At 41.7% G+C, this 21,787-nt stretch overlaps 1 protein-coding gene across 8 annotated transcripts in view; it reads left to right on the forward strand.

The window, feature by feature from the left end:
* TENM3 (teneurin transmembrane protein 3) overlaps positions 1–21,787 on the forward strand; it is a 1,852,170-nt gene that overhangs the window by 1,385,386 nt on the left and 444,997 nt on the right. For 7 of the 8 annotated variants that reach the window (XM_078393883.1, XM_078393884.1, XM_078393889.1 and 4 more), the window contains one exon: positions 16,552–16,851. In XM_078393883.1, the coding sequence (XP_078250009.1) occupies positions 16,620–16,851 (232 nt within the window). In that variant the 5' untranslated portion in view covers positions 16,552–16,619. Of the gene's footprint in view, positions 1–12,397; positions 15,017–16,551; positions 16,852–21,787 lie in introns of those variants that run through there. The other variant, XM_078393886.1, reaches the window with a different exon arrangement.

Raw genomic sequence — 21,787 nt, forward strand, 5'->3', positions numbered from 1 at the left:
TTTTCTACACCTCAAGCACCATCTCGTAAGAGGCAATTTCCCACGGTACCTATAGCACTTCCCAAGTGTGCTGAGTACAGTGCAGGACATTCTTTGGTTCGAGCCACGATGCTCTACTCAGGTCCTGCTGCCCACAATACCGTGCCCTTCTCCCAGTCCACCCAATCGGATGTGGAAATGGCACCAGAAGCCGCAGTACCAAGCCGTTCTCCTTCGATCGCCTCGCAGTCGTCTAATCCATCTACGGTTTCCACCGACTCTGACGCCCCTGACACTGCTGCCCAAGGCTCGTCATCTCAGTCCTCGTCAGCTTATTATCCGGATGGCGAAAACCCTACAGCTTGATGCACAAATCCCTCAACAAGAATGGGACCTTGTCTTCCATGATGTGGAACAGGACAAAACCTCTCCTTCTAGGCTCAGTCTTATTCCTGCTCTGTTTGAGCTGGTAAAATCTTCTTGGGACAAACCTCCTACATTGGTACAGGTGCCACGCAAGCTTGAGCACCACTTGAGCCTCGTGGCACAGTGGTTAAACTGCTGTACTTCAGCCAAAACTGTGCTCACGACCTGGGGTTCAATCCCAGGTAGTGGCTCAAGGTTGACTCAGCCTTCTATCCTTCCAAGGTCGGTAAACTGAGTACCCAGCTTGCTGCGGAGGCAATGTGTAGCCTGCATAATTGTGACAGCCTCCTCACACGACACAAAGGAGCTGCCACGTCACACTCACACTCAATTTATTTCACGCTGCCCCAACCATTCCCTCATAAGACTCTTCAGACAAAAGTATGATTTTTAAAATAAAAATTATGTTTATTGATAATAACAAAAGGAATGGTAAATCACTATAATAATTAAAATAAAAGGCAATCAGTAATAATAAAGTACCCTCCCCACACACACTCTATCTCAGACCTTCACTCTAATATATAGCACAGTACTAGACAACATGAACAAGCCCTAACTGCCTAAGTCCCTATCCAGACTCTATCAAGTCCCTATCTGACCCACACCTCCTTCACTCCCCCTTAAATACCCTAGCTCCACCCTCTTATGTCCCACCTCGCGTCACGCTATTGGTAGATGACAAACAGCCATATCAATGACGGGCAGATGACATCACCGTTACCGTAACATTACCTCCCCCCTTATAAAAGTTGTTTTGTGGGGGGAAAGCTAAGGTGCTTTTCACCCCAAAACAACTGCACATAGAACAAAATATTGCATGCCACATTATAACACTTACCACAACAATATTAAACACATTTATGCATAACTATATCTTTAGAATATACTTACATCGTAAATAAACAATTGCATATTTATATACACACATAATAGCAATAACAATACATTTTCCAACTTTCACACTTAGTTATATTTTAAGAGTCCATGTTCGTTCAACCGTCGTCATCGGGTCTTCGGGATAAGGCGTCAGCAACACAGTTCATTGTTCCTTTGACAACCTTAACCTCAAAGTCATAGTCCTGCAAAAGGAGAGCCCACCTCATTGGTTGACAGTTCTGGGCTTTCACAGTCTTTAGCCACCTTAGAGGTGACTGGACCTTGCACAAAATGAAGTGTCTTCCCCAGATGTAAGCCTTCAATTTCTGGATCGGGTGAACGATGGCCCAACACTCTTTTCCAATGGTCGACATGTACTTTTCTCCCCCTTGAAGTCTCCTGCTCAGGTAGGATACAGGATGCTGGTCTCCGTCGTCATCACACTGGCACAGCACGGCTCCTACCCCGGCGTTAGAAGCATCGGTGTAGATGATGAATTCATTACTGAAGTCTGGAGCATGCAACACGGGGTGGTTGGTTACTGCTTCTTTTAGCTTTCCGAAAGCCACCTTGCAGTCATGGGACCATGGAATGCGGTCATCACTCCTTTTCTTTGTCAGCTCTGTTAACGATGCAGCAACTTCAGTAAATCTGGGGATAAGTTTTCTATAGTGTCCCACCAGACCTTGGAAGGATATTATTTTCTTCTTAGTATTGGGTCTGGGCCACTTGAGTATTGCTTCTACCTTGGCCTCTAGGGGTTTGATTATACCTTCCCCAACCATATGACCAAAGTACTTCATCTCGGGGCTTTCTAGTTGACATTTACTAGCCTTTACAGTTAACCCCACGTTTTTCAACCTCTGCAATACTATTTTCAAATGACATAGGTGATCCTGTCAGGTGTTGCTAAAGATCCCTATATCATTGATATCTGCCATAGCAAATGCATTGAGCCCTTGCAGAGCTTTGTCCAGTAGTACTATAGGGGCTGACCAAGCGCTAGACGAGAGCACAATAATTTGATCTTCCAGCCTTTCATCTAGCTCCCTGAGCACTTCCTCAACATAAGGACCAGTTACTCTGTAAGTAGTTACAGCCTGCGGGGGTGCACTACTCTTATTACTTCGATGTAACACTCCCTTGGCTACACCAGGTTTGCTGGAGAAAACCTGTTGATACTTATTAACCAATGTTTTTAGATCACTCTGCTGTTTTATGGATAAAGCAGGGCTGATCTGCACCTCTTCTGGGTTGAACTTTGGCTGACCCCTCCCTTCCCAGAAGGGTAACTCATGTTCTCCTTTATCAGCTGCTTTCGTTGTAAACAGCAATTTTTTCCTCTACTATATGGCTTAAGGGCATTTATATGGACCACCCTCCTGCCCAGGTGCTCATCTCCCTCACTAATTGAACTGAGGTCACCCATTTCACGAATAACACTACATGGACCTTTCACCATCCCCTCTATTAACAGTTCAGTTGGAATGGTCCCACCAAACTGCTCTGATAATCCATCACTCTGCTGATGATAAGGAGACGTTTTCACATGTATTACTCCACAAATCTGCCACCATCTCTCTATAAGTCTGGAGGCAAACGATGGTTCTATAATGTCTGCTTCAATACTTTTAATAGGTGTTGATATTATTGGTAAAGGGCACAGCTTAACCATGGTCTTGTCACTGTTATAGTTCTGTTTCTGGCACAAATCAAATTTCTGACAGAAATTTCTAATTTGTTTTCCTAATTCAAGCCAGTAAAAGTTCTGGGTTATTCTCTGTGTGGTTTTATTTATACCCAAATGTGCATCAACTATGTCTGAATGTCCCATTTCCAAAATCATTGAACAATATTTATCTGGTACAACTAACTGGCTTCTAATCTCATGTCCCCCTTTTGAAATATTCATCAGTGTTTCTCTGTATGGCAAACCATGTTTAATAAGGAAATGTTCAGGGGATAATTCTCTACTAGCCACTTTATCAAAACAGCCTTTTAAAGTGGGGTCTGCTAGCTGCTCTTGGGAACATATGCTTTTCTGAGGTATTTCTAGAGAAAATGCCCCAGCTTGGAGTATATTTTCTTCTCTCTTTTGAAAATCAGTAACGTTGCCAGCTGATTCAAATAATTGGGAATCAGTTTTTATATATAGACAGTGTTTTATTTCAGCGATAGGAATATTATCGTCATAACTTGAGACCTCTCCACTAAAAGTATCCATTTTAGAGAGCTCTGCTGCCTCTGCTGTTGTTTCCATGACAACAGGCTCTTCTCTAGGGGGAGCCATCTGACCATTCTGAATGCAATACTTAGCCTTGTTTAAATTCATTTTCTGAGGTAAAATTTCTTTATTTTGTTTTGTTTTAGTACACTGGGAAGCAATATGGCCCCTCTCTTGGCAGTTGAAACAGATTCTTTCTCCCCATGAGCTTTTTCCAGCTAATTTTTCTAATTTTTCTTTTCCCTCCAAAACCTGGCTCTTGGCTTGGCCCTGTTCTGAAGGCTTTTCAACAAAATGGCCACCCACTTTCTGCTGGCTCTTAACTAGCCCTTTGGAATATTTAGGGTAGTCTTCCCATGTTTTCCTCAGTTTTTTCCCCAGAATAATTCAGGTTTTGAAGTTGTGCATTAACCTGTGTGCCTTCTCTTGGTTTCTGAATAGTTTGTGTCTTTATCTTTCTTTCACACTCATAACCCTTATCCACTTCCACTTTGGACTGTAAATCTTTTCCCTTAGAAAACTCATCTATGCCATATGTATCCTTAAAAACTTGCCTTAATAGTGTAAACCCAGATCTGTTTCTCTTTCAGTTGTTCAATATATCTATTTTCTATTTGCTTAGATAAATTTCTAATATTTTTCATCTCTTCCATATAACTATCCCAGTCATCCCCATTGGATTTTCCTTACTATTTATTTTCATTTGACAAGTGGTGCAGCTTTGACAAAATTCTTTTATTTCTTTTCCCATTTTTGGCCAGTAGTACTTCTGGGATATTTTATGCTTAGTCCTTGTAATCCCTAAATGTCCCGATAGGGTGTCTGTGTGACATTTTTCCATTATTTTCTTTCTATATTTAGAAGGAACTACAAGCAGTTTTTCCTTCTTGGAGTTTATTAAGATCTCCCTACATAAAAGGCCTTCTTTTCCACAATAATATATCTCACGGTTCTCAGGGGTTACTGGACAATTGCTAACCAAAGCATTGTTGCAAGGTTGGATCTATTTGTTGATCCCATTTGCTAAACTCAATTGAGTCCTCTCCCTTTGAGGTCTCCATTTCTATTTCTATTTGTTTCATTCTGTATACATGTTCACTAGAGGACTCTTCCTCCTGCGCTGAGGAAAATCTTTTCTCTTCACCATTTAACTCGTCATCAGAACTGGCTGCCATCTCTGCAGCTCTCAGCTCAATCTCAAATTTCTTACTGCGAGTTAAGGGCATGTTAATCACAAAAAAGGCTCTATTCTATTTTCAAGCCTCTGTTTAAATCACTTTTTTCCTTCCTGTGCTAAGGTCTGATATTTAGTTGCAGAGTACACCAGCTGGCTTAGCTGTGGGCTGGTAACCGTAACTCCACTTCTTTGGCGTCTTCTGTCCCTTATACTGGGCCCCTTGCCAAACTAAGGATACTTTATTAATCTGCCTTTGGCACCACTTTAATTCTAATACAGCTCTACCCACACTTAGGTTCTGCTGATTAAAATGGAGATCCCTCAGCTTTGCTGCCCTTGGTCTGTGTCCCCACAGAGTTCTCCTAACTCTGGACATGCTGACCAAACCACCACAGCCTCTGCTTTTGGGCCACTCTCCCTCACAAAATGGACACCACAGAGCTCCTATCTCAGTTTTCCCACACTGAAGCTCAAGCACCTCTCCACTAGATTTGCTCTCCTTGAGTCAAATCCTAGAGAGTTACCCACGCTCTTCACTTCAGGTGACCCTAACTGAAATTGCTGTGGTCACTTTGGCAGGGCTTTACTGGACACTCGTATCCCAACCGCTGGACACCAGTTTTATTGTGACAGCCTCCTCACACGACACAAAGGAGCTGCCACGTCACACTCACACTCACTTTATTTCATGCTGCCACCAACCATTCTCTCATAAGACTCTTCAGACAAAAGTATGATTTTTAAAATAAAAACTTATGTTTATTGATAATAACAAAAGGAATGGTAAATCACTATAATAATTAAAATAAAAGGCAATCAGTAATAATAAAGTACCCCCACACACACACACTCTCTCAGACCTTCACTCTAATATATAGCACAGTACTAGACAACATGTACAAGCCCTAACTCCCTAAGTCCCTATCCAGACCCTATCAAGTCCCTATCTGACTCACACCTCCTTCACTCCCCCTTAAATACCCTAGCTCCACCCTCTTATGTCCCACCTCCCGTCACGCTATTGGTAGATGACAAACAACCATATCAATGACGGGCAGATGACGGGCACAGTGGTTAAACTGCTGTACTTCAGCCAAAACTGTGCTCACGACCTGGGGTTCAATCCCAGGTAGCGGCTCAAGGTTAACTCAGCCTTCTATCCTTCCGAGGTCGGTAAAATGAGTACCCAGCTTGCTGGGGAGTCAATGTGTATCCTGCATAATTAACTTGTAAACCGCCCAGAGAGTGCTTGAAGCGCTATGGGGCGCTATATAAGCAGCACGCTTTGCTTTGCTTTACTTACTATAAGACTCATAGTTCAGACTCTGACGTTCTGGCCAAACATCCTTCACCCAGTACTACTCAGTACAAATCCCGTACCAGATCATCAGTTACACCTGTTGACAAAGATGGAAAGAAATTGGACACCTTTGGTAAGAAGCTGTATTCGTTTGCCGCAATGCTGCTTAAAATTGCTAACTGCCAGGCCGCCATGGGCACCTGTCAGAAGCACTTGTGGGACAGGATAGTTCCAGTACTGCAATCACTATCTGACCCCACAAAAGCAAAAGCCCTTAACGTTTGTGAAGAGGCTAACACCCTTACCAGGCAACAGCGATTTGCTGCAAAACACACAGCTGACATCGCTTCTAAATCCATGCTGACTGCCATTGCTGTTAGATGCTTCGAACAGCCAACATCATTGAAGAGACCAAAAACAAGATTGAAGAACTTCCCTTTGATGCTGCAGGACTATTCATCTCTAAAACTGATGAGACTATGGACAATATCCATAAGATGAGAAAGACGGTGAAATCTTATGTACCATACCAGCCATATAAGTACCAAAAGTTTGCCTACAAAACCCCACAGTACCAATCGTCTACTCAGTACCAGTCCTCTCGGTACAGTAAGCAACAGCAGGACCGCACTTACCAAGTTCAGCAGCCTCCTACACCGCTGTTCAAGCAACAACACTTTCGTAGCCCTAAGCATTCCTTTCGCAAGACTCAGCATAGGGGTAAGCAATTCTCATGAATCTACCTCCTATACAAGATTATTTCCATTCTTATGAGAATGGAAAAACATCACTACTGATAAGTGGGTCCTTAGTATCATTCAACATGGATATAAGATAGAATTTTTCCACATCCCTCCACCAAATTCAATCAGGCCTACTCCCTTTTCCAAGCTGCTGCATTTGGAAATCTCATCCCTGTTATCTAAAGAGGCCATAATCCAAATTCCATCTGACAGTACCAATGGGTTTTTCTCACACTACTTTGCAGTCCCCAAGAACGATGGGGGCATAAAGCCCATCATGGACTTAAGAGACCTCAACTGGTACATACTTCACAAGAAATTCCGTATGCTCACCCTTGACTCCATTCTTCCCCTCTTGTCTCAGGAAACTGGTTCATCACCATCGATCTGCAGGATGCATATTTTCATATCTCCATCCACCCATCACATCAAAAATTCCTCCGGTTCCGGTTCCACCACAATACCTTCCAATTCACTGCCTTACCATTCGGGCTTTCAGCGGCCCCCAGGACATTCACAAAATGCATGGCACCAGTCGTCGCGTACCTACGAACCCAAAGGATAAAAATCAAAGCAGCCGTGTGCAGGCTCAAGCCGTGTGCCATACTTACAGCACACTACATCCAACATGTTCTAGGACTCATGGCATCCACTACCGCAGTGGTACCATATGCCAGACTCGAACCCAGACCCCTGCAGTCTTGGTTTACCCAGTTCGATCCTGTGACAGACCCACAGTCCAAGAGGTTGAGAATCCCCCCTCAGGTCGCATGTCATCTCGCCTGGTGGTCCAGATCCAGCAACCTGTCATGGAGGAGACTGTTCCACTCCCCTTACCTGTCCATACAGGTCGTCACCGACACCAGCCCCTCAGGTTGGGGCGCGCACTGCCAGAACCTCCATGCCCACAGTCTTTGGACCCCAAGCCAAAGGACCTTGCACATCAATCAGCTAGAATGATAGCTGTCATGAAGGCTTTTCAATCCTTTGTCCCTCGCATCCAGGGCCATGCTGTGCAACTGGTAACGGACAATACCACAGTGATGCACTACATCAACAGGCAGGGTGGAACACGATCAACGCGTCTCCTCCAGCTGACCATGAAGTTCTGGAATTGGTGTCACTCCCATGACATTTTCCCACAGGCGATCCACATCGCTTCCAGGGACAACTGTCTAGCGGACCACTTGAGCAGGCTCCCTACCAGAATGCACGAATGGACATTAGACCAGACGGTCTTTCTAGACATTTGCAAATGATGGGGACAGCCCACCTTGGACCTTTTTGCATCCCATCTCAACACCAAGTGTGCCCGATACTGTTCCAGAGCAGGCATGGATGCCGCCTCCCTGGGAGACGCCTTCCTCATACCATGGTCAGGGAAACTAATGTACCTGTTTCCACCAATAGCACTGCTTCTCAGGACTGTGACCAGGATATTGCGGTATGGTACAGATGCAATCCTCATCGTCCCTTGGTGGCCAAGGCAACCGTGGTTTGCTCATCTATCAGACATAGCAGAAGAAGTTTACCACTTTCCTCAGATACCGTCCCTCCTGTCGCAGAACAATGGGGCTCTCTATCCAGATGTTCGGTCCCTTTGCCTGATGGTGTGGAGGATAACCCCCGCTTCCGCGAGGTGCTAGACCATGCACAAAAGCCCTCCACCTCACACTTATATGAAGGCAAATGGAAAGCATTTACCAAGTTTGCCCAATCTAAGGGCATGACCACGGTACCAGCTTCTCTACGCACGGTACTTACCTTTCTGCTGCATCTCTTCAATTTGGGACTTGCTCATTCCACGCTTAAAGTTTACATTTCAGCTATTGTAGCACACCAGCCTCCTTCCGAGGCTTTTTTCCGACCCTACACTCAAAAGATTTTTAAAAGGTCTCCAAAACATACAACCACCCTCCCAAACCATTGCACCCCAGTGGTCCCTTCCGCTGGTCTTAGAGGTCATTACTAAACCTCCATTTGAACCAATGGCTACATGCTCTGAAAAACCTCTTTCCTTGAAGACAGCTTTCCTAGTAGCCATTACTTCAGCCAGACGAGCAAGCGAGATTGCTGCCCTAAGGTCGGACCCTCTGTACCTGCAGAGGCACCCAGATAAAGTTACCTTATACATGGACATTTCCTTCCTACCAAAGGTGGTGTCAGAATTCCATGTCAATCAGCCTATTGTGCTCCCAACCTTTTTCTCATCTCCAACTACACCGCTGGAGCGCAAACTTCATTCTCTTGATGTTAGAAGGGCCCTTGCCTTCTCCCTACACCGCACCGTACATCCAACACTCTCCACGTCTCTTCTTATGTTACCACAGACCATGCAAAGGTGCTCCTGCTTCTTCCCAATCAATATCATGGTGGATTGTTCAGCTCATTCACCTGGCTTACCAGCTGGCCAAGAAACCCCTTCCAGAGGGCTTAAAGGCACATTCCACCAGAGCGGTTTCCACCTCGACAGCCATATTTAAAGGTGTCGAACTGCAGAACATTTGCAAAGCAGCCGCCTGGGCTACCCCTCTGACGTTTGCCAGACACTACCAACTGGACGTCAGAGCCAAAAATGATGCGGTGTTTGGACGGGCGATACTGTCATCTATGATACCATGACGGTCCTCCTGCCGGTGAGTACAGCTTGCTATTCACCCATTTGTGTGCATTCACAGAGACCACTACGAAGAAAGTTAGGTTACTTACCTGTAACTTTGGTTCTTCTAGTGGTACTCTGTGAATTCACACATCCCTCCCCCCCCCTCTATCTGTCACGGTACCGTTCTATGATAGCATGCTTATCTAGTTTACGGTAACGGCGGATTAGGGAACTGAAAGGAAGATGGAGGAAGCGGGGCTTATATACCCCGCAGGGGGGAGCTAATTGATTCTTTTTTCTTAAGCTCTAGAATCTTCCGGACGTTCCTGCGCAGGCGCAGGATAACCCATTTGTGTGAATTCACAGAGTACCACTAGAAGAACCAAAGTTACAGGTAAGTAACCTAACTTTTTCTCCTCTTTCCAGGGAGGTCAAACTATTGGCTTCAGAATATGCCCTTTCTTATGGATCACCAAAAAAGTCACATGAGACCATTTTCCACACACGCACACACACATGAAATAGACTAGATCTGTTGTCCCACTTGTTTTCTATCTGTAGCTGGGGGTGGCTGTATTTGGGAAGTGGTTGGAACCTGTGGATATTGTTTACATCTCTTCAAGTGATAATGTCTTAAAATGCTTAGTCTAGATCATTGTGAATTTTGTAACAAAACATAACCTTGAGGTATTAAAAACATCCCATGTGCCTCAAAGAGGGAAAAGTAAAATGAGGAACAACAATCTGATACTAGCTAAATTTTGTGTCTATGAATATAACACACATCTATCTCTCTTTCTCTCTCTTGTATCAAAACATATGAAGTGATACTTGTTTGAGAGTTTTCTATCTTCTGACATTTCAACAAGGCATTGTTGTCTCTGTGATTCACAGATATAGTTTCTTCATGTACCTCCGTGGAACTCCTTCAGAACATTCCGGAGCCTAAAAAGTCTGTTAGGTTGACCTCCTGCACTATGCATGCTCTGCCCACCCTGTTAAAAAAACAAACAAACAAACAAAAAACACCCTCATTCTGTCATCCATCTTCTCCCTATTCTTAATTGTCTTTGTCAGCTTCATTTTATTGTTGTAATGAGTATTTTTCTTTTCTAGAAATTGAATAGTTTTCATTGTCTTGAGGCCTCCCTCCCCTTTATGGCCCCAACGGGCCATTCAAAAGTGTACCAGTTGTTTTAATAAGATCCCCCTTACAAATGGACACTCCAAGTGCTTTTGCTTTTTGGTTGAGGGGCACCAGACACAAAAGTGTCAGTTTTGTTGAAATTTTACTAAAATGGCCTTCAACTGCTGTCAATCCCAACACAAAATCTGTCTGTGGATGAAATAGTTAAAGGCTGTCAACATGATCTCAAGAGAAACAGAAATCTCCATTTCCACCATTCCTTTCTGTAAAACATCATCAAACCAGCAGATGCTAGTGGAGGCAATTCAACCCAATACCACTTTGTTAAAATCTCAGGATGATCAAGCATCTCAGGATATATAACCTGCACAACTAACACTTCTCCTTGATGCTAAGGTAGACCTTTGACATTGAGATCTATATCAGCACTGAAGTTAGTGTCTCCCTCTGTAGCTAAAAAGAGGAAGAAACCAACAAAGCCAGAAAGACCAAACTGAAGCCAAAACTGAAAAAAACTTAAATAGCTTCAAACTTTGCTGCAACTTCCACTACAGAGCAAGAAGCAGGACAATTTGGTTTGCCTTGGATCTGTTTCTGTTTCTCAGCACCAAGACTCTTGTGTCTTCACCAACCTACAGCTGCTCACCAGAGTGGAACCACCTCACTCAACAAGCTATAGGGAAATGTTATCCACTTTGTGCAGCCCTGCTGATGTCCAGCCCAGCGAAATGACTCAAGGCTGACCATGTTGCCACCAGTCTTCATGAGAAACAGCATCTACGGTTCAGAAGAAGACATCTCTACCCCAGAAGTATCCTCAAAAGTCCCACCAATCCCACTTCATGGTGGAGCCCATGTATCCTGCATACTATCACCTTGGTAGCATGCCACATTACTTTAATGGGCAGGGGTGGCACTTTCTACCACTCTCACCATTTCTGGAGTACCAGAGAGAGAAACCTTTTGGCCCTCTCCCTGGCATGCCTATGCATTTGCTGATGCCACCACATTATACCCATCTGTATGGGGCAGAGATGGGATCAATATCAAGATCCTCCGAATTCAGGTGTAGACATTTTGTCTCTAGATCACTGCCACTTAAAAGCCCCCACAGTGATCTTATATACTCTGTCCCAATTGGTGTCTGGATTGCTGTTGTCAAAGAGTCCGCACTAGCATGGAGCCCATGCCAAGCTCAATATAGCTCATTTAGTTTCAAAGTCACAACACCAAAACAAACTGAGAGACAGAAGACTCATTTGAATTGAAGCTCATCCTGATCAGATTAGAGGTCTCCCACACCAATTCCAAGGAAACTTAAGGAGCCAATTTGTAGACCAAGACAGAAACAAGGGCCCAAGCAGATGTTGCAGCCATTGGAATTGGCAACTAGACAGTAGGTCTCATGCTTGATTTCATGTTCCTCAGAATTGTCAGTGGTGGGTCAAGACCAAAGTCACAGATCCCATGAACCCATTTCTCCTTCAGGGGAGCTCACCCTTTAAAAAAGGCAAAAATATGCAGCATGTCCTTGATATCGAAAGATCCTCAGAATCCAGGCCAACCACAAAACCATCAGCTGACCATTCAGAAGATACTTCAAAGGATTCCCCCAGAGATAATCAAGTGAAAGACTCTTAGCAGACCTGCTTCATCTTCTTCGAGCAAAAAAGGACACTGCAAACTAACTTCTATTACTGAGGAAATAGAACAACATTAAATTAGTGTAACAGTCTCCTCACTGTTATGAAGACCTCCCCCCACCCCAAACCCTCATAAATTTTCCTGAACCTAACCTACTACAACCCCTTGCCTGCCCCTCCCTTTACCTGGAACTGGAATGTAACTGTGCTATGTACTCCCTTGTACCATATAATGCCAATAAAGGTTTCTAAGAATGAATGAATGAAAAGTGTAACAGTCAAACCTCGACTTAAGAATGGCCCTAGTTACGAACATTTCGACTTACGAACCACTCTGATAGGAAAATTTGGACTCGACTTGCAAACTTGGATTCGAGTTACGAATGGAAAAAACATGTGGGGAAGGCAGGGAAAGCGGGAAATTTGAACTTTCAGTTAGGAAGCCTGTCTGCTTCCTCGCTCGTCCAAGCGGTTAGAGCAGTGGTCGGGGAACAGGGGTAAAATACCTCAAATTGGGTAAAAGTTAAAATCCTGCAGGTAATGAGCAGAGTGCTACCGCTCCCTCCCTCCCTCCCTCCCACCGTCTCCCCCTGCAGTCAAACCTCAAATTGTAAGCCACCTATCCCTGACTTACTTGGTTGCAGCAGGGCACTTCTAAATCCTCTGTTCTTTTAGAGATCGAAGATAAACCTGTTTGATTGGTTACAGCTGTGGATTAGCCCTGGGCAATCAATCAATCTGGGGCTTCTGAATGACTAATTCCTCCGGAAATGACTGCAAGCAAGCAGGAGGCGGGAAAGGATCTAGTTAACAAGGGAAGGAGGGAAGGAAGGTGCGAGAGACTGAGGGCTTCATCAAGCTTATTTAAATGTATGTAGAAAATGTATGGAGAAAAGGCAGGGAGGGAGGATGGGTGGATGGATGTGTATGTGTGTGTGAGAGAGAGGGAGAGGGAGTGAGAGAGACTGACTCAAAACCATGAAAAAGAAGAGGCAAGCAAAAGAGAAAGCTTGATGGGGGAAGGGTGGCTTTTTAAGGTGCTGTCTAGGTTTATCATTGCTTTCCTTCCAAGAAGCAGGAATCTTTGAATTTCGTGGCTGCTGCCACCCTCTGCAGTGATCATGGAGCCCAAGAAAGTAAAATCTGTCACTGCCTCCCATATCTTCCCCTTCTATTTGCAGGAGGTGCTGGGACCAGTGGCCATGTCTTAGTTGTTTTGATACTGAGCTTCAGACCATTTTTTGTGCTCTGCTCTTTCTTCCTTATTAAGAGATTCTTTAAGTCCTCCTCACTTTCTGCCATGCTTTTGCATAGTCAATGAAGCAGACGTAGATGTTTTTCTGGAACTCTCTGGCTTTCTCCATAATCCAGCACATGTTAGCTATTTGGTCTCTAGATCCTCTGCCCCTTCAAAATCCAGCTTGTACTTCTGGGAGTTCTTGGTCTACATACTGTTGAAGCCTAACTTGTAGGATTTTGAGCATAACTTTGCTAGTGTGTGAAATGAGTGCAATTGTACAGTAGTTGGAGTATTCTTTGGCACTTCCCTTCTTTGGAATTGGGATGTAGATTGATCTTTTCCAATCCTCTGGCCACTGCTGAGTTTTCCATTGATGATGATAAAAAATGCACACTAGTCCTTTGATATTGGACTATGTCACCAGGGTGGGTGAAATGACCTTTAGCCTGGTTTGTTCCTTTTTGCACACCACACATAGAATGATTAAAGTGGTAGGGAAAGACCCCCCCCATTCTGCGTTGGCTGTCTCTAGCAAGCATGTCATTGCTAGCACCACTCCGGCAGCCACTGATGATGATTAAATCCTCTGCGAGCTAGCAAAAATTTAATGCAACTTGCTAGGCACGTTGGACACCTTACTACTCCCTATACCACCCCATGGCTGGAGTGCAGTGTGTTCCAGCAAAAATAGTGCACATGTTTTATCAAATTTTGTGCATCCTGCTAGTTCAGTACACAGCCTGTGTAAATTCAATAATATTTTTAATTAAAATAATATATGATTTCCTTCCTTTCAAATCAAGGGGGTAATGTCAGTGTATATAAATATTTGGGGGGTAAAAAGTAAAAAAGTTCCCTGACTCCTGGGTTAGAGAGTGGGAAGAGAGACCTGGGACTGTCGGGACTGCCTGGTATTGTCATTTTAAAATGTAAAATTTAGTTTAAAAGGTGCTTTGTTTGGTTTAAACTGTGCTTGGGTAAAAGGGAGCTTGGTTTGAGTTAAAACCTGCTTGGGTAAAAAGGTGCTTAGTTGCTTTAAAAGCTGCTTGTTTAGATTTAAAAGTTGCTTGGTTGAAAAGGTACCTGTTTTGGTGCAAAGGTGCTTGATTTAAAAAGTGTCCTTTTTAAACAGTGTTCGTTCATTCCCTCCGTGGTTTCCTGCCTTTTTTTTAACCTACGCCATCTTAGGTTAAAGAAAAAAGAAAAATTCTGCCCCTACTGGTAGGAATGGATTAACCGGCTTTGCATTAGTTCCTATGGGAACTAATGCTTTGACTTAAAAAAAACGCCCCTCGACCTAAGAACCAAAAACAGCTGGAACGGATTAATTGGTTTTCAGTGCATTCCTATGGGAAATGCTGATTCAAGTTACGAACTTTTCGACTTACAAACTTGTCATTCAAGGGTTGACTGTATCTCACATTCTAGCTTCAGAGTCTGATGATGACCCCACAGATGAGTGCCCATCCATTCTGGTTACTACCCTAGAATCAAGATGTCAGCAATACAAATCCAGCTTTCCCATCTGAGGATTTTTGATCTTATTCAGATCTCATGTATTAGAAGGCGAAGTCTTTCCAGCTGGAGCTTCAGAGACCACCACCTCCACAATCAGATGCAGTACATGATCAAATAAATAAGAACATGGCCATGCTGGTACATATTGGCATTTTGTTGTTCCTGCTTTACCTAGTAAAATAATTCTGAGTTAAATGATCTTCCTTGCTACTAACTTTTAGAACAATGGAGAACTTTTACAAGATTCAAGACAAGGACACCACCTTCCTGTCAAAACACCCACTACTGAACTTGATCATTGCTAAGAAATTCCAATCAAGATCAAGAACAATATACAGTGGTGCCTCGCTTAGCGATTGCCTCGTTTAACGATGTATTCGCTTAGCGATGACGTTTTTGGAGCGATTTTGTGCTCCGTTTAACGATGTTCCCTATGGGGAAATTTCGCATAGTGATGTTCGGGACCTTGCCTCGCTTAGCTGTCAAACCTACAGTTCAATGCATTCCAGTGGGGGGGGGGGAATTCACCAAAAACTAACGAAGAGTCAGAACAACACCAAATTAAATTTGCAAAGGTTTTACAAGGTGCACTAACTATCCCAAGCATTTAAAACAGTTTTTGAACATTTTAAGACACTTTAAAAATAGCGAAAACGGACATTGCTAAACCATTGGAATGCATTGAATAGGCTTCAATGCATTCCAATGGGGGAAACATTGTTTCGCTTAGTGATGTTTCCTATGGCGATTTTCGCTTAAGGACGGTAATCCGTTCCCATTGGAACGGATTAACCGGTTTTCAATGCATTCCTATGGGAAATGGTGTTTCGCTTAGCGATGTTTTCCCATAGCGATGTTTTTTTGGGAACCAATTAACATCGTTAAGCGAGGCACCACTGTACCTACATTTAGGTATATGCACAAATGCTGGTAGTAAACAGTTTTAGAGGCACTTGAACATTTAGCAGCATTCCATTTTTAATGAAATGTACATAGGGTCTAATCAGGGAAACATTATTTAATATATAGTTGATAAGATAATAAAATAATTTCTGCTAGAAAAAAGGGAAATTTAAATTCCCCTTTGAACTGATATATGCCAAACTGGTTATTGTACTGGAACCAAAACAGAACAACTTCAGTTGCAGCTGATTTTTTTAAAAAAATGGCTTGACATTGCATCAACATGAACAGAGTATGTCACACTGACTCCATAGTGATGTGAACATGCTAACAGTATATGGTAAATTCTACCATTAAGGGTATATATTTTAATATTCTGTGGCCAGAATCCTGTTGAATTTTCATGTGCACTGAAGAATAGTAAAAGACAGCAGAATGAATTGACAAGTGCCAGAAGCATGTCAAGCAGCTGCCTGGGGACACACCCTGCACCTTATCAACTTCTGACAGTTCACTGCATCCGCTACTGCGAATCCCCTTCCAAGCAATAGGATTCTCACTTTTGTTGGCAAACATTTCTCCACTAATATGCCAGTCATACTGATAAATAATTTACTTTGATTTCTCTTAAATATGCTCAGTTGCAGCTCAAAGTCTACTTTATGTTGTTTAGGATAGTTATCCTCAGTAATTACACAATTGCTCATCCATATATGGTATTTTGTAAATATATCCCTAAATTATATGTAATCTATTTAATTCTCTTACAGGTGAATCATTGAATTTGGAGCAGAATTTAAAGCAAACTGGCCTGATGTGCATACAGAAGGAATGAAGCATGGATGTGAAAGAACGCAGACCTTATTGCTCCCTGACAAAGGGCAGAAGAGACAAGGAAAGGCGTTATACAAATTCTTCAGCAGAGAACGAGGAGTGCAGAGTGCCTACACAGAAATCTTACAGCTCAAGTGAAACCTTGAAAGCTTTTGATCATGATTCCTCGAGACTGCTGTATGGAAACCGGGTGAAAGATTTGGTGCACAGAGAGTCAGATGAATATAACAGACAAGGTAGGCATAGTGTTCTAATAAAAACTGCACAAATGCTTGCTATTGAAAATACAGTGCATCTGCACTTGATAGAGTTCGAAACCTTAATGTCAGTCTTACCAGTAATGCAGAAATGTTTGACATTTCTGTCATGCTGCTGCTTTACTGGTTTCATACTTTGAACAATTGAGATAAGTCTCCAAGTGGAATCATTTCTTTTTTAAAAATAAGCTTGGTACAATCACTAAACTTTGCTGAGAATGTCCTATTTCCTATTGAAGTACCATTTCAGTATAAAAAAGGAATTTCAAGAGGCATTTCTGGAACCATTTGCATGTCATTTATTCCTGAGGTTAGATATAGTCATGCAATGCATCCAGTCCCTGAAAGCCACATGTAACAAGGGCTTCAACCCCAGTCCCTTGCCAGTCCAAACAGCTGCAGAACTATTCTGGTTTGCCTTAATGTTGAGAAGTTGTTGGAATGCAGCAAAATTAATGTGCTTTCCATTGTATTTGGATCACTTCCACTTGTTAGCTGTAGTGCCTTTATAACAGAATAGGCAGGCTATGCTGGGAAAATGTACTTGTTTGCTTTTTTGTTATCCCCCTATCCCCACTGCCACCCCTGCAGTGCCTGGTGTCCTCGCCACAAATATCTTGCCGAAAAAGTAGACATCCTCTTTTACATACTGTAAATGTTGAATGTCCAGGAGGCCTTCTCTCTTTTGAATGGGTTACCTTAGTCAGGAATAAGAAGCAGGGTGGTGGTGGTAGACATTTATCTCAAGGCCTGAGATATGTGAGTTGGAGATTGAAGTTAAAATCAAATCAGTATGGTCGAAGATGGTTGATATTTCTTTCTTTTTCTTCAGAGAAGCAATGTGCTACAAGTTACTACAGTACTATTGGAATTTATAGTGCTGCCTGGTAAAAAATTTAGTGGCTCAGTCTATTTTTGTGGATTCTTAACTTCCTGGACTATCTTTTTCCTGAATGTCTGCTTGTTTAAATCCTGGTTTACATGATTATCTTTATTCTTCAGTCTAAGAGCAGGTATTTGGTTCATTTGTGACCTTTTCTGATACTCTGTCACTCTGTAGTTACAAAAGGACGGAAATGCTATTCCTGTGTGATAGATTAAATCACACAAATGGGTTTATCCAAAATCCTTTTACCCTCTTAATCCAAGTAGACATGGTCTAGAGGGGCGGGTATAAATTTAATTAATTAATTAATTAATCTGTCCCTACTGCAATATCTTCAGCTAGACTACTTGCCAGGTCTGTTTTGAAACAGAAGCCCACAGCTCTAAAAGTGAGATTGTTTAACTCAAACACCCTTAACTAACAGTGGCCCAAATCCTATTGGGAAATCACATAAGTTGCAGTGACAAGTGGCAGCTAAGCAGGAAAGGAAGTTCCAGTGGCATGCCTGGACATGAACATGAACTGGCATTGAATACTGGCACTTCATTTTTTTTGTTGCAGTTAGCCCCATAATTTACAGTATTCTATTTCACTTAAGCTGGAGTGAAATATGCAGTTAAAAAGAAAACATACTACTTTTACAGAAATGAGCATTACTTGGCATGAACAGTGAAAGGAAGATAATTAAAAATGTATTTAATTTATTATACTTTATTTTAACTGTTCTAGGCTATTTTGAGTAGCATATAAATATTTTTATGAGTAATGGCAAGACAAAAGGAGATATAAAAATAATATTATTATTTTATTTTATTTATTTAATTTTTAATAAATGATCATGTTTTAAAATCTTTCCCCCTCTCTGCCTACATGGCATTTTGACTGGGTTGACCTCTAAATAGATATATTTTGGAAAAAATAATTCATTTAAACCATTTCTGAAAACAGGTCAACTCCATGGTAGCTCAGCTCTGAGTAGTCTCAGACAGCCATGACATTCTGGTCGGTGTCAGAAAGGAACCAGCTGCCCTTTCTAAGATCCACCTATTGACCCCTAAATCTGCTAAGAAATACTTATTTGCATATCTGTTCTGTGATATGGAAATATTGTTTAGTCTTCTGTCAGTGGCAAGATAACTAAATAAATGTCTTTATTTCTAGTACTGTCCTTAGGTGCTACATGTGAAGTATAGAAAGTTAGTTTGTTTTTTTCTTTGAATGTCCTCACGTCTAGGTCAATTCTGCCAAACAGAGGGAATGCACATTCATAGTCAATGTTGTCTGCAGTGAAAAAAAGAAAGAGAGAGGAATGTAGTCTGATACTGCCATTCTGTATGTGGTTGCACAAACAAGTCCTACTGACATACCTAGTATTATGTCAGTCAGTGGCTATGGATACTAAGGCAGGCTTTGTGACAATTGACTGCTGTCTCTAGAAAAACTCCCTTCCGCTTTAGGATTTTAAAGCAGACACTGATTAGCTGACAAATAGCTAAAATGCCGAGCAGTTTTGCACCACTAAAACAATCGCTGCCTATACCTTAGAAAGAAAGACACAAGCTTTTTGGCAGTTTAAGAGAAATGTACAAAACTTGAAATTGTCATTCTTCAGAATATCCTCGCCCTTTAAATCAGTGACTCTATACTCTTAATTAGGATTGATGCAGCATTACCCTGATGTACCAATTATATCTTGCATTTTTGAGCCAAAATGTGTGTATAAATATATGTGAACATAGCGAGACCTACAAAATCACAACGCTTCCTTTGGTCTCCATTTAACCCAGATTATTTGCTGATCAGTTTGAAGCAACCAACACTGTTAAGAGTATTTTTGTAAAAACAATGTACATTATCAATTAGAGAAGAATTAGGAGAGTATATTTCAGCTCTGCTCTTCAAAATAAAGTAAATATTCAAGAGCTAAAGAAACAGCAGGAGTTCAGACTAGATCTAAGAAGAAGGAGGAACAGAGAGGTAGTAAACAAGCAGGAAATTTCTAAAAACCAGTTGAGACTGATTTCAATTAGTGTCAGTGGATTGAACGTACCAGGAAAACGAAGAAAAAAAATTTCATGAGCTTAATAAATTGAATCTGGAAGTTACGTGTATACAAGAAACCCATACAAAAAAAGAGAAGATTTGAAACATTTGGACATACCAAAATTAGGGAGACTTTTTGCTGCAGCAGATGCTAAAGAGAGAGAGAGAGAGAGAGAGAGAGAGAGAGAGAAGACCACAAAGTTACGGACAAAGGAGGAATTTCTTGAGAAGATTCTAGAATTGGCAGAAACAGACATCTTGACAGACACACTAAATGACAGAATAACAGGACTGGAGAAAAACAAATGAGAAGTGCTTTACACCTGGATCAAATCTACCTCGATTTAAGTAGAGTAGATTAGATCAGTATTATGTTAGTTAAAATATGAGATGAAATAAATTATATATACTGTAATAAGCCTCTGATTGCAACAACACATAGAGAACTAGGAAAAAAAACAGAAGAAAAATGTAGGTGATCACAGAACAATAGAAGGCAATTAGCCTTAGAGGGAAAGAACCAAGAAGTCGACACACACAGATGTCCACCAGCAGAGCCCCAAGGCGATGCCCCAAGAGCTCTTTTATTAACCTTAGCAAGCTTACACACATTGTTGAAAGAATTCAGATAGGACACTAGTTATCTAATCGCCACTTAGGATTGGCCGGAGAAAGGCTTTGAAAGTATGATTAACTCTAAGGGAAAAAGTCAGAATGAGCAAGTCACCCCAACCCCTGGCAGCTGCTGCCCCTGCCAGGAGAATTTGCTCTCACTGAAGACAAATAATAGTGACCTTGAGCAGTGTTCTCCCACATAGAAATATTAAAAAATAAATAAATTAAATATTACAAATATTCACCATGAATATTACGTGAAATTATAGACACATTCATTTTAAAATGTAAGTGGTTCCTTGTTTATTTAGAAAAATCTGTGAACTATCTCAAATATGAAGTCTCATGGTGATATTAAGCTTAAAAAAATATAACTTGATCACATTCGCACAATAGCACCAACATAAAATACAAATACAAGCAGTGTCACTATTCATTATGTCGGAATTTCTGGGCAAAAAACCAAAAAGAGTATTTGCTGGCATTGCAAACCGTCAGTAGGCAAATTCTACTGAGGAGTACATTCCATATTAGTTACTATGGCTGAGTTATTAATGCTCTTTCTCTAGACACCATCTGCCACACCTTCAGATGGCTATGTATTTCCAAACATTCTGAAGTTAAGGCTTTCCCATGAGATTAAAGGAAGATCTTCATTTTTTTTCTTTAAAAAAAATTATATTTATCATACACTGCCTACTTGACAAATGCATTTGGAGAAGTTTACAGTGATAAAAGTCCCAATACAATTAGTAAAGCAACAACCAAAATAATAATGTAGCTTGTTTAATTGCTAAAATATTAAGATATGAAATATTAATGACTACCATTTAGTTTATCTATGCTGATAGGCTGTGTCCAAAGTGGCCACAAGAAGCATTAAAAATAGCAAAGACATAAATACAAAATTGTGGGGAAGAATATGTTATTTTGTTTATTCATTTTTAAAAAAACGTTTATAGCCCTCCCTATAATGCAGGATGTCAGAGCCAGCTATGAAACCATAATACAGTTTTTAAAAAAGATATTTAAAATTGAACAATTTAAAACAGAAAATTACAACATTATAATCATTGCATTAAAACCTGTGTAGGTCATGTTTCTCAATCTTCAATCTGAGAATGAATTAGAAAATACAGTGGTGCCTCACATAGCGATTGCTCTGTATAGCGATGAAATCGCTTTGCGATGGACTTTTTGCCATCGCAAGAACGATCGCTTTGCGCTGGTCCCTATGGGGAAATTTTGCTTTGCGATGATCGCAGGGAAGCGATCATCGCAAAGCCCCCATTTTCGGCCAACTGATCGGCGGTTTCAAAATGGCCACCGGGTAAACAAAATGGCCACCCGCTGTTTTGCCTCGCTTTAGAG

Source organism: Pogona vitticeps, chromosome 5, assembly GCF_051106095.1.
Source record: "Pogona vitticeps strain Pit_001003342236 chromosome 5, PviZW2.1, whole genome shotgun sequence".
NCBI lineage: Eukaryota > Metazoa > Chordata > Lepidosauria > Squamata > Agamidae > Pogona > Pogona vitticeps.